General features: G+C 66.0%; 1 protein-coding gene across 2 annotated transcripts; it reads left to right on the top strand.

Moving 5' to 3' along the window:
- Positions 1 to 424: 424 nt before the first annotated feature.
- On the top strand, positions 425 to 10,802 carry ACBD4 (acyl-CoA binding domain containing 4). 2 transcript variants are annotated; one of them, XM_026076178.1, is made up of 10 exons: positions 425 to 541; positions 646 to 766; positions 886 to 970; positions 1,047 to 1,167; positions 4,392 to 4,505; positions 5,967 to 6,073; positions 7,172 to 7,331; positions 8,754 to 8,899; positions 9,299 to 9,343; positions 9,773 to 10,802. In XM_026076178.1, exons 1-10 carry the CDS (start codon positions 472 to 474, stop codon positions 9,881 to 9,883), a joined length of 1,080 nt encoding a protein of 359 aa, XP_025931963.1. In that variant the 5' UTR covers positions 425 to 471; the 3' UTR covers positions 9,884 to 10,802. The 2 variants fall into 2 exon arrangements, with proteins under 2 accessions (XP_025931963.1, XP_025931964.1); XM_026076179.1 differs by lacking the exons at positions 5,967 to 6,073; positions 7,172 to 7,331.
- Positions 10,803 to 11,387: the final 585 nt, after the last annotated feature.

The raw sequence follows: 11,387 nt of genomic DNA, 5'->3' as shown, positions 1-11,387 counted from the left end.
TCGCCCTGCTGCACTGTCCCGGCGCCTCGCCCCGGTGCATTAACTCGGTGCATCGCCCTGCTGCGCTGTCCCGCTGCCCCGCCCCGGCGCCCCGCTGCAACATGGCCCCGCGCGCCGCCGCCTCGAGCCGGCAGGGGGCGCCGCGGTGGGCGCGAGCCGCGCGCCCATTGGCTGCGGCGCGCCGCGGGGGGGGGTGGGGAGGGGGGAGGAGGAGACCCACGCGCTCTCCAGCCAGCAGGGGGCGAGCGAGCCGCGCCACGATTGGCTGCGGCGCGCCGGGGAGCGACCGCGGCGGCAGGGCGGGTGCTGGGAGGGGGGGGCAGCATGGCCCGTTTCGGAAGCGGCGCGCTGATTGGGCGCGCCGCGGCGGCGCGGATGGAAGGCGCGCGCTGATTGGGCCCGCGCTCCCCCCCTCGCACGCGCACCGGTGCCGGTGCCGCTGCCGGTGCCGCTGCYGGGGTGCGCGGCGCCATGGAGGAGGCGGGCTGCGGGGCGCAGTTCCGCGCYGCCGTGCGGGTCATCCAGGGGCTGCCCCGGAGCGGTGAGTGAGGGCCGGGGCCGGGGCCGGGGCTGGGGCCGGGACAGCGGCGGCGGTGGTGGCCGCAGCCCCGGTCCCGGCGCCGCTGAGGCTCCGTCGTGTCGCAGGTTCGTACCGGCCCTCGTACGAGGAGATGCTGCGTTTCTACAGCTACTACAAGCAGGCGACGGCGGGGCGCTGCCAGGGCCCGCGGCCCGGCTTCTGGGACCCCATCGGCCGCTACAAGTGGTGAGGCGGGGCGGCCCGGGTCGCGGCGGCCAGATCCGGTTCGGGCCGGTTCGGGCTGGTCGTGTCCCCTGTCGTCCCCCCCCCCGGTCACCTCACCTCGCGGTCGTTGTCACCCACAGGGACGCCTGGCACAGCCTGGGGCGGATGTCCAAGGAGGAGGCCATGGCCGCCTACGTGGCCGAGATGAAGAAGGTGGCCCAGAAGGTAGCGGGGGGAGCGGGGTCGGGTCGGGGCCGGTGCCGCCCGCCGGGCCCCGCTGCCAAGCTGTGGCTCTCCCCAGGTCATCGACACGGTGCCCATGGACGAGGCGACGCAGGAGATGTTCGGGTACTTCGAGCCGCTCTACGAGGTGATCCGTGACATGCCCCGGCCCCCTGAGGCCTTCTTCAAGACGAAAGGGGGTGAGTGGCAGCCGCTCTCGCCCCCGGCGCCCAGCATGTCGCTCACCTCTGCCACGCTCTTCCCTCGGTGCCCGTCACATCGCTTCTGCCCTCTTCCCGCGCCTCTGTTTGTCCCTGCCCCGGTACCCAGCACAGCCCGCACCTAACTGCCCTGCTCGTACAGGAGATGGACACACCGTGTCCGTTCTGTCTTCCCGGCCATCGGGCAGGTGCTGATGAGGCGCTTATTTGAACGTCACTCTTACCCAGGTATGTCTTCAGTCTGGGCTTTCTCTCCCCGAAACTTTGGGGAGAGAACTTGGGATTTGGTTCCTAAATATCCCACGGCCCGAATCCATATACAGCCCCACATTGTAGAGCAGTTGGATCAGCTCCAGTTTAATCTCCTGGCAGCTGGGCTGTCCTTCTGCTTTGGTTAACCTTGACTCCGGCCCACCTCTGGAAAGGGCGGGCTCGGGCTGCCTGTGTCCCTGACGAGCGTGACAGTCCCCCAGGCCAGGTCATTTGACGTAATCAGCTGGGCAGGTCCGCGTGTTTGCGGCAGAGCGGATGTGGAGAAATTGGGGTTGGGAAATGGGATTGCTGGGCTCTGGGGATGCTGGGACTGCCTTGTTCTAGAGAGCTCTTCCCAGCCCTTTCCGTGCGAGTGTCTGCGGTGACAGCTATCTCGCGCTGAGAGGCTGCTGGGGGCCTTTCTCGCCTCTGGAGCAGGATCCTCAGCCTCTCCGACTTGCYGCGGGCAGCGAGCTGTGCAAGCAGGGCTGTTGCGGACTCTCGCCCAGTTAGCTGGTATCGGTGACTTCCCAAATGCTGGAAAACTTGATGCCGATCGGCTTGGTGGGCTTCCATGGCAGGCAGGTTTACGGCGTAGCTGTTTGCGCTTCCTTCAGCTGCCGTGCTTGGGCAGAGAGTCCTGATCTCTGGCTTTTGGTCACCCTTCATCTCCTGTCTCCTTCCTTTCTGGTCCATCGCTCTGGTCCCGCTAAGCAAAGTGCCGGAGCGGATTCCCCCAGCCTTGGGGCGACCTCCCCAGGCAGTAACGGAGGGCTGGGAATTGGGAGACTTGTGTGGAGCCTAACTGGACCCTGAAAGTGCTGCTTTGTCCCCCCGGGCGGGGAGGGCAGGAGCTTTACAGAGCAGGGAGCGTTTGGGCGAGCAAAGAGTTTTACATGGTTGTCTTGAATTGAGAAGCAGCCATGAGGTTTCGGAAGGGGATCCGCTACTGAGGAATGAACGTGCAAACTCCAAACGCGGAGGTTTGGCTGTACCTAATTCCCGGCGGAAGACTAGCTTGGCAGTAGATAAGCTTTGTCACACCCTGCTTCCGAAGAGGATGCCCAAAACCTGTTGCCTACAGGGCATGTTCCTCAGCCCCAAGGTATCGCTTGGCCTCGTGATGGCTGGTCCTTCCTGTGGTACCCAAGCGCTCTTGTTCTCTATCCTGATGCTGATTCTGGTCCCATTAAAAGATAAATAGGCTTTATTTTTCCCTGGAACATAAAAGCTGGGTCTGAACTCCGAATCATTATCCATTTGGGAGTGTCCTCCTGTGCTGCTGTCACTTACAGATGACAGTCTGTCGTTTAGGTCTAAACCTAATAGGATCTGCAAAAGAAATAAACCCAAGGTGCCTGAACCGTGGCTTAAAACGCTGAACTTCTTAAACTGCTGAGTCATTTGTGTTTAAAGGTTCTAAGCCTACCCTGAGCGCTGGTGCTATTGCAGCTTTTGTTAATGATAACCCAGATGAGAAAGGCGGTTTCAGATGCTGTGGCCGGTAGGTGCTCGCAGAAGTGCTCGAGGTGAAACCAAAACGTGGCAGACGGAGGCCCTCGAGAGGCTGCGTGACTTCCCGTGCCTCGGAGGACGGAGGTGACGCACAGGGTGGTCGCAAGCCAGACCTGTTTTTTTTTTACAAAATCAAAATGCCGTAAGCCGTCGCTTGGAACGTGAATTGTGAGTGGTTCAGGGTCCAAAGAGATCTCCAGTTAGGAAAGCTTTCACGAGCATCTTTGTAGGCCAAGATTTGAAGCACCTACAGTTAAATGCCCCTGCCCTAAGCACAGGCCAGACGTTGCTCTGCCAGCCCGGCAGGCACGTGGAGACTGGTGTCGGAGCCAAGCTCTTCTTGGAGCGATGGCGTGGGAGGTGACGGGACCCTGCCTGCGTCTAAGCCCTGTGTCTGCGTGGGGCAGGCTCTGCGATCGCGGTAAACGTGCTGAGGAGGGATCTGGGGACGGGGCTTGTCCTCGAGCAAAGCGGCCTTCACGCTCGCCGCTGCGTGGAGCGGTGCGACGGCCTTCTGCACCTGGTGGGGATTCGGTCGCCGGGGCTGGACCGTGGGAGGTGCCGCGGCCACGGACCTGTTGCGATCGCGAAGGCCCGTTGGGAATAGCAGCCCCTCGGCAAGGCGCTGAGCAGGGCRGCATTGCCACATACCCACCTGGCCGGGAGCAGGGAGCAAAGTCCCGGCTGCTGGAAAGGCTGCGTGGCTGGACTTAACCCCGTGGGCTCTGCAGAGCTCCCAAGAGACGGATAGAGGTGAATTCCCATGGAGCGCAGCTCCGCGGGGAGGGCCGAGACCCGCTCCGGGCTGCCGTCACATTAGGCGGATGTCAGTGCTCCACGCTGCCTGCTGAAAGCCCTCGTGGTCGATGGCACCGCTCTCCTCGGCCAGCGCTTCTCGCTTTGGCTCCGCGYGTTAGTGCGGACGGGCCCGGTGGCCTGCCAGGGGACAGGGCTGGTGGCTGTCACCAGTCACCGTTCACCCGGCCGTTGGCCACGGCTGATAATGGAGCCGATCCCTCTGCCTGCTGCTGCAGGGGCTTTGGGACAGCAGCTCCTCTGCCGTCCCCGGAGAGATGAGACCGTCTAAGGCAGCTCTTGCTGATCGGTTGAGTCCGCAGCGATTCCCAGACTGTCGGCAAACGAAGCGGGCTCTCTCCTCTCCCGTTAGATGCCGAGCTAGCCGGCTCTCCCGTGCTTGGGAAGTGCCAGTCCCTGGGTAGGAAGGAAGCCTTTGCATCCCCCTCCACCCGCCGCGACCGGATGCTCCCAACAGGCCCGGTGGGAAGGCGGCCCCGACTCCGTGTGTCCCCAGCCCAGCTGATGGGGAAGCGGTGCCGCGAGGAGGCGGCCGCATGGGCCGCGCGGAGCGGCGCGGCCTGGACTGCGGGACCGTCCGCACGGCTTTAACGTTGATCCGCTCCTTCCCCTTTGCGCAGGCAATCAGGAGCAGGTGACTGACGCCAGCCAGGACAGCCAAGAAGGGAGCCCGGCTCRGGATCGCTTGGAGAATGCCCTGCCTGAGAAGGAGAAGCACGGGGAGCAAGTGCCAGGTTGGTCTCCCTGGTGTGGCCGGCACCCAGCAGAGACCCCACGGAGGAGGCGCAGGCCCTTGCGCTGGCCGAGGAGGAAGCAGCAGGGCTGGGCCGGGCCTCCGTCCATCCGCAGAGCCGTTGGCTTCAGGCCCGTCCGGTCCAACCCTGGTTGCGTATCAGCGTTTCACAAATATCCGAGAGCTGGTGCTTTTCGTGGATCCAGCTCTCGGAGCTGTTCTTGACCCCCGGGTAACCTTGAGCGTGTCGGTTGTCTCCGGGTTGCTCTTATCTGTAGAGAGAGGTCTGATTATGCTAAATCGCAGGGGGGGGAGATTTGAGGGCGGGAGTGAGAGGTGCTTTTGTAGACTGGGAAAATGTTRTCCTGGAAAGCCGCAGTCCTGGGAGGGAAGTTCTCCTGCGGCTCGAGCCAAGTCTGCCCCTCTTGCGGTACCGGGAGTTGTGCGGAGTCCTCGTTCTGCCTGCGCGGGGCTGTCTCCGTCTTGGTCCTGAGTTCTTGTACAGCGCCCTGCACGCTCTCCCACCCACCTGCTGGCAGCTCCGCTGGGAAAAACGCTCTCTGCGTGCCTTCCCTCGATGGCACGCAGTGCTCCCGGCCTAGAACATCCTTGTCTGCCGGGGCCTCTCGCTCTGCCTTGGGTGCTCCGGGGAGGAATTCCTCCTGAGGCGTTCCCAGCCCTCCCCCAAGGAGCATATATGGTCACAGAGCGAACGCCTGCTTCCAAACCGTGGCAATCCTCAAGCGAACGTGGGCCGGGAACGTGAGCGGAGCTGGGCAGCCTGCCCGCGTGCCCGGCTGGGCGTGCGGTGACCCGGGGCGCCGATTGCGGTTGGCGGCGTGCGTATCACGCCCGGGGGGTTCAGCGCGGTGCTGCCGGGCGATCTCAAAGGCCGAACTTCGCAGACCTTAATGCCGTGTCAGAGCGGCTGGGGCCTTAGATCCAAATCGGAAAGGCTCCGCGCGATGCTTTGCGCTGGGATTTCCGCTGGCTGCCGTCACGCTTCGGCGGCCCTTTCCCCAGGTGGGAGCTGTACGTGTGCGAAGAAACCCACCCCGAAATAGCACCTTGTCGTTTGTGTTTGCCTGCCTGCGAGCCCGACTCTGCGAGCTGGTGGGCAGGAAAAGGGGAATTTGGTCCTTGGATTCAAGGCCGCGATCCTGGCGCTGGTAACGGAGCCGATTCCTCCACCCTTGGGCCTCAGTTTACTTTGCAGTAGTGAAAGCAACGCGCTGCTCCCTCGTGCGAAGCTTTGACGTGCTCTGAGCTTCCCAGCTGAGGGATTCTGGCCTCCTCCTGGTGTCTCGCTTTGCGCACGCCGACGTTGGCTTCCCGGCTGCTTGCAGACCCGTCTCCTCGCGGCCGCGCTGGGCTTCTGCTGCCGTCCGAACGAGGCTGCTCCCGAAGCTCCTTTCTGTCGCGCCGGCGCTGCCTGCGGCTGAGCCGTGTGCTTCCCTTGCAGGAGGTGAGCTGGCTCCTGCCTCCGAAGCGCTTGAGGGTAGCCAGGTGACCAGTGACTCCGAGGGGGAACTTTACTGCGATACCTTGGAGCAGATGGAGCCCAACCAGGTAACGTTTCTCGGGGCAGGACAACCTAGAGGAGGGCTGCCAAGTGCTGGCATCCTGCTGCCAGCGTGACGGAGGCTTCTCCTCCTGGCAGCCTTGCCCTGTCCTGGCCCAACGTGCTCCGTACAGGCAGATCTCGGCCTCTCCCTACTGCCGTAAGCTCTTCCCGCCTCTGCACGCTCCTGTTTTCGCTGCCCTGGCGCTGCCACGCTGCTGCTCTGTGCTGCCATCCCAGGAGCCCTCAAACGAGGCACTTTGAGGCTCCCCAAACGTACGGCGCAACGGGGCCCTGCTGAGGCACCGTTGCTGCCCTGGTTACGCACCGGAGAGGGGTCCTTGCGTCCCGGTGGCGTTGGAACCCGGTCCCCGTCACCGAGGGGAGGCCGAGGAGCCCTCGGCGCGTCCCCGTCCCCCCCCAGCGACGCCCTCGGCCTCCCTCGTTCCTGCCGCAGCGTGGCTCCGGCTGGGCTCACGGCCACGAAGGGAGGCAGCCGGAGGCCGTGGAAGGCCTGGCGCCGGCTGGGAGCCCCGAGCGGGCCTGGATGCAGGTCGGGCTGTGCCGTGCTCGCACCACTGCCGCTTGCTCAGCCTGGGCTGTCGCTAACAGCCATCTCGGGTGCCACCAGCAAAGTTTTGCACTTCAGGGTGCTCCAGTGAGGCACTGAGGACCTGGTGGGCAAGAGGGAGGAAACCGCCCGGACGCCTGGGTTCTCTCCAGAGCTCTTCTGCCAGCTTGAGCCTGGGCGAATCGCTTCTCTCTGGGGTTTGTGCTCTGTTGCCTTCCAAATCGGCTGATAACTCGTCCAGCCGCTGTGGTTTGACGTCGCTCAGCCTTGCGCCTCTTCCACCGCTATAAATGCTGCTCTTCGGCCCTCTGCTGCGGCACGGGGAGGAGAAGCGCAGGGAGCAGGAGAAACTTAGAGCTGCTCGGGGCATCGGTGGCCGTCACAGCCTGGAGAGGTCCGAGGCGACTGCGCCGACGTGGGTGCTGAGCCCCGAGGAACCGGATCGCCGGCTTCTCCTGCCTGTTCTGCTCCCGCAGCCCCGGGGGGAGGTTGAGGATTTGGGATCTCAGGGCCGTTCTTCTCTACCCTTGCACAGGCTGGGCAGCTGCTGGCCAAACGGGGTCTCTCCCTAAACGGCATCCGGGCCGGGCCTGAGCCCCCAGCGCCCCGCGCCGCTAGGGAGGGAGAGGGGGCTGAAGGCGGAAGACTAGAGGGGAAGAGCGGCGCTGGCCTCGCAGGCCTTGCCTCGGAGAGAGGTGGGTGCAGCGTTTGGCTCCTGCGCGCCTTCCCGCTGCTCCGTCCCCACGTCCTGTGCTCGGGGCTGGGCGTCTACGGGTGCGGGGTGTCCGCGCGGGGGCTGAGYGGAGAGGTGAGGGCTGCCACCCCTAACGGGGGGCAGAGTTTAGCTCCAGCACCCAGGGGTAGTTCACTTCTGAGTGACTTCYGAGTGTCTCTTCTTTCCATCCATGTGTTCCCAGGCAGTTCAGTGTTTCATCCCACAAAAYCTACGGATCTGGGGCTTGTGGGCTGGGTTACAGGGGGGGCACGTAAACCATCTGTGGGATGAACCAAGCTGGGAGCTTCAGGCGAGCTCTCTCCAGGCAGGGAAGAGGGTGAAGGTAGTCAGAGACAGGGCAGAAGGACCGTGGCTCTCCCCGTCCGCCGGATGCATCCTGGCGGCTTTCCGGCTGGCAAAGCTCTCCCGGGGCGGGCTGCGCCGGGGGCAGCGAGGCCGAGCACCCGCTGCGAAGGGGTGGAGCTGCCACCTCACCTGAGCACGGCCCACCCGTCACGCTTATCTCCCCGTTGCTGTTTCCGCCAAGCCTCCCRGGCTGCTTGACCTTGGGAGTTAACTTGTAACGAGGCCCATAAAGCCGCCACGGGGATGGGCGCAAAGCGACCCCGGCCTCCGCCGGCTCCCTCCTCCGCCAGCGCGCYGGGAAGGGGCTGAGCTGCTCCCCGGAGTGCCGGAGCGTAGCCAGGTGGCACAGCCTGGCTTGCCGAGGCTGCCGGGAGCCGGGATAAGGAGCAGCCCGTGTTGCAGCAAACGCCTCCCTGTCTCCCGCTCGCAGCAAGGATTATCCRGGTGTTTCGTGGCCTGGAGCAAGGCTGGTTCGGGGCTTCTGCTGAGCCCGAAGGCCTGGCCGAGCTGCAGCGCGTGGTTGTAGCTAAACAGGCCGGGCGTCCTGCCCGGTTTTCGGCATCCTGCCTTTGCTCCCTCGTTGGGTGAGCCGAGGTGACCCGTGCGCCCCTCCGTGTGCGTGCGGGGAGGCCTGGGGGACGTGGTGTTGGCCTGCGCCCCCCTGCAGGACYGTGAGCGCCGAGACGGGCGCAGCGCCCGGCTTGGGAAGAGGGACGCGGGCCGCTGGGCTGGAAGCTCACGGCTCGTGCCGGGAGCAGCTGCAGCGCACACGCCGAGGCTGGGCAGAGCTGGCATCGCGCAGGGAGGGAGCCCGCGGTGTAGGCGCCCGATGAGACGCGTCGTTTGCCGTTGGGTAACGTCCTGCGAAGCCGGCAGATGAATCCGTGATGTTCTGGGCTTCCCGGCGGCTTTGTAGGGGCCTCGCTGCCAGCGTTAGCCTAAGCCGGTGCTCAGCCAGCCCTTCCCAGCTGCTCCCGAGGGGTGTTCCTGCCCCTCCGCCTCGCGTCTGAGCAGCGCCTGCCCATGTGCCCCGCAGATCCGCAACTCGCTGCGGGAGAGCAGGACGCCGAGGGGGACCCGGAGCTGGACGCGCGGGTGGCCGGCGCCGTCCGAGCCCTGCAGGAYGACATGCAGCGAGTGCTGGAGAGGCTGAGCCAGCTGGAGACGCTCACCTCCGCGCAGGTACGTGCCCTGCCGCGCGGGGAGACGCGGCACCCGTGATGCCTGCAGCCACGTTGCCGGGGCCTGGGCGCAGCCCGCGGGACCACTGGGACTTGGCTCCGATCCCTGCAAACGGGGAGCCTGAGGTGTCCCAGGTGCGGAGAGAGCTCAGGCTTTCGTGACACGTCCCGACAGGGCGGAGGCTGGTGCCGCTCCGATCTGCCCCAAGGTGCAGGCGAGGAGCTGCTGCCCCCGTGATTCCCGTTGCCCCCGGGGTCCCGTCCTGGCTGCGCTGTCCTGGTGCCTTGGAGGAGCCCTGACTAGGCTCAGTTCTGCCCGTTCCCCCTCTCGTGGGGACACAGTGGCCGGCAAGGGGGGGCCCAGCCCTAGCTGCACCCGGAAACCTCTCCTGTCTTGCAGGCGGACRTGTCCGAGGCCAATCCCGACCGGCTGCTTGCTCCGCAGGTGAGTTGGAAGTAGACACAGCGCTGCGTGGCCTTGTCCTTGGACGTCCCAGCAGCTCATCCTGTCCCACGTGTACCTGCCGGGCCTCCCTGGCGCCTGCCCCGACACCCCTTGGAGATGCTGCGAGCTGGGTGGGGGGGTAGATCAGGACAGCGGAGGGTCCCTCAGCTGGAGAGCAGAGGACGGTGCTGGGGACGTGTCCCCAGCATCTGGGCACCTGGGACAACCACACGGATGTGGCAGGGGCCACGTGGAGATATGAARGATCTCCGTGGAGTGAGGGATACARAAAGGATCRYGGGGCTGTGACAGTGTCCTGCTGCGGCCTCCTTTCCAAGTAAGGGTTGGGGGGGGGGACATTTGGTCTTGCTGGGGACCCCGGCGAGCTCGTCGTCCCTCCCGCGCCGCATCTCTCTGTCCCCTCCCCAGGCGGCGTTCCCGTGGCCCCTGGCCGTGTCCCCTCGCACCCTGCTCTTCCTCGTCGCCTGGCCCTTCGTCGCCCAGTGGCTGCTGCGCCGCTTGCAGGGCAGGAAGAGGTGACCGCCAGCGGCCGGCCCGGCGCTGGCCGTGAGACCCGGCTCTGCCGCGCCGCCGCCACCGCCACCGCCGCCCTCGGCCCGCCGAGCGGGTGCCGCCACTGATAATTAGTGATTCCGCTTATCACGAGCCAGGCAAGAGCAATCGGATCAATGCAAGGAGGGAAATACCTTCCCCCCCCCCCGGGGAAAGGGGCTTCTTTTAAGCGACTCTCCCAGGCTCCGGGGTTTGGCTGGCCAGATGTGAGCCTGGAGCGGCCCGGAGCCCCTTTGCGGCCGCCCGGCCACGGGGCGGAGGAACTGCTGCGCCCTGCCGTTATCTGTCGCTCTCAGGGTCCCTCCAGCACCGCAGGGCTGGCGAAAAAGCACTTTGCACCCAGGGAAAGCGGCCTCCCTCTTTCGGGAAGCGCCGTCTTCGAGCACTGCTGCACCGCGCGTGGGGCCCCCGGGCTCGCGGCCCGCGTGAGCCGAGCACGCGATCCGGGCGCCCCTGGCACGGAGCCCGGCCGCGGGCGCAACACCGGGAGCCGCTGCCGGCCGCGGGCCTGCTTCGCTCTGGCCCTGCACCCTTCGGTAAAGCACAGCCCTGCTTCCCAAGGAGCAGGAAAGGCAACGGAGCTGMGGAAGGGGGGGGTTGGCTTGGACAAGGACTGTCACCACTAGGGAACAGCCCCCGGCCTTGCCCGTCGGACGGGAGCTGGGGTCTCCTCGCTATCACGCGCCGTGGGGGTCGGCTGCCGACTGCTGCTCGTCACCGCGGCCCCGGGCGGGGAGGGTTGGGGACGGGCAAGGGAGCCCCAGCCCCGCGTGGCCGGCGGGTTGGCACATCCCTGCCACCACAGCAGGCTCCGGATTTAGAGCCCGGTTTAAAGACGTGCTTTAACATCCAAAGCTGCCTGAATTAAAGTTGCCTTTCCATCCAGCGCGGGCCTCCCTGAGCCTGTGACGAGCCCCTTCGAGCAGGGCCCGGAGGAGGGGGGGGGCCGGGCCACGGACCCAGCACCCGCCGTCGCGCTGGGTCGGCCCTGAGCGGAGGCCGAGACTTGTCCCCACCCAGGCGGTGACAAGGCTCCGAGTGCCTCAAGTCCCCGCGATCGCACAGGGCGGCTGCTCCTCCCTGGGCCAGCTGGGGAAACTGAGGCACGACATGACGCAGCTGCCGTGCGTAGCCCCCACCTTTGGGTACTGCGGGGGGGGGGGGAGAACCCAGGTTTTCCGATGTGCCCGAGAGCTGCTGCTGGGTGTAAGATGCCCGGGATTGGCTCCCCCAAGCCCGTCGGCCTCCGCGCACGGATCAACCCGGGTGCCAGCAGGGTGAAGGAGGGGGGCAGCTGGGGCGGGAGGGAGCCCAGTGTCACCGCACCGTCACCTCGGGGCTACGCGGCGGGGCAGGAGCTGTAACCCGGCTCCGGCCCGATTCCTCCTCCCCGTTCAGCCCTCCTCATGCCAGAGGCGAAGGGGCCCCGGTGTTCCCAGCCCGTCCTGGCACGGAGCAGCCCTGCCGCCTC

The sequence above is a fragment of the Apteryx rowi genome, unplaced genomic scaffold, assembly GCF_003343035.1.
Source record: "Apteryx rowi isolate R43461 unplaced genomic scaffold, aptRow1 scaffold_428, whole genome shotgun sequence".
Classification (NCBI taxonomy): Eukaryota; Metazoa; Chordata; class Aves; order Apterygiformes; family Apterygidae; genus Apteryx; species Apteryx rowi.
Note: the sequence above shows the minus strand (reverse complement) of the source record. Positions and strands in the feature narration are given on the sequence as shown.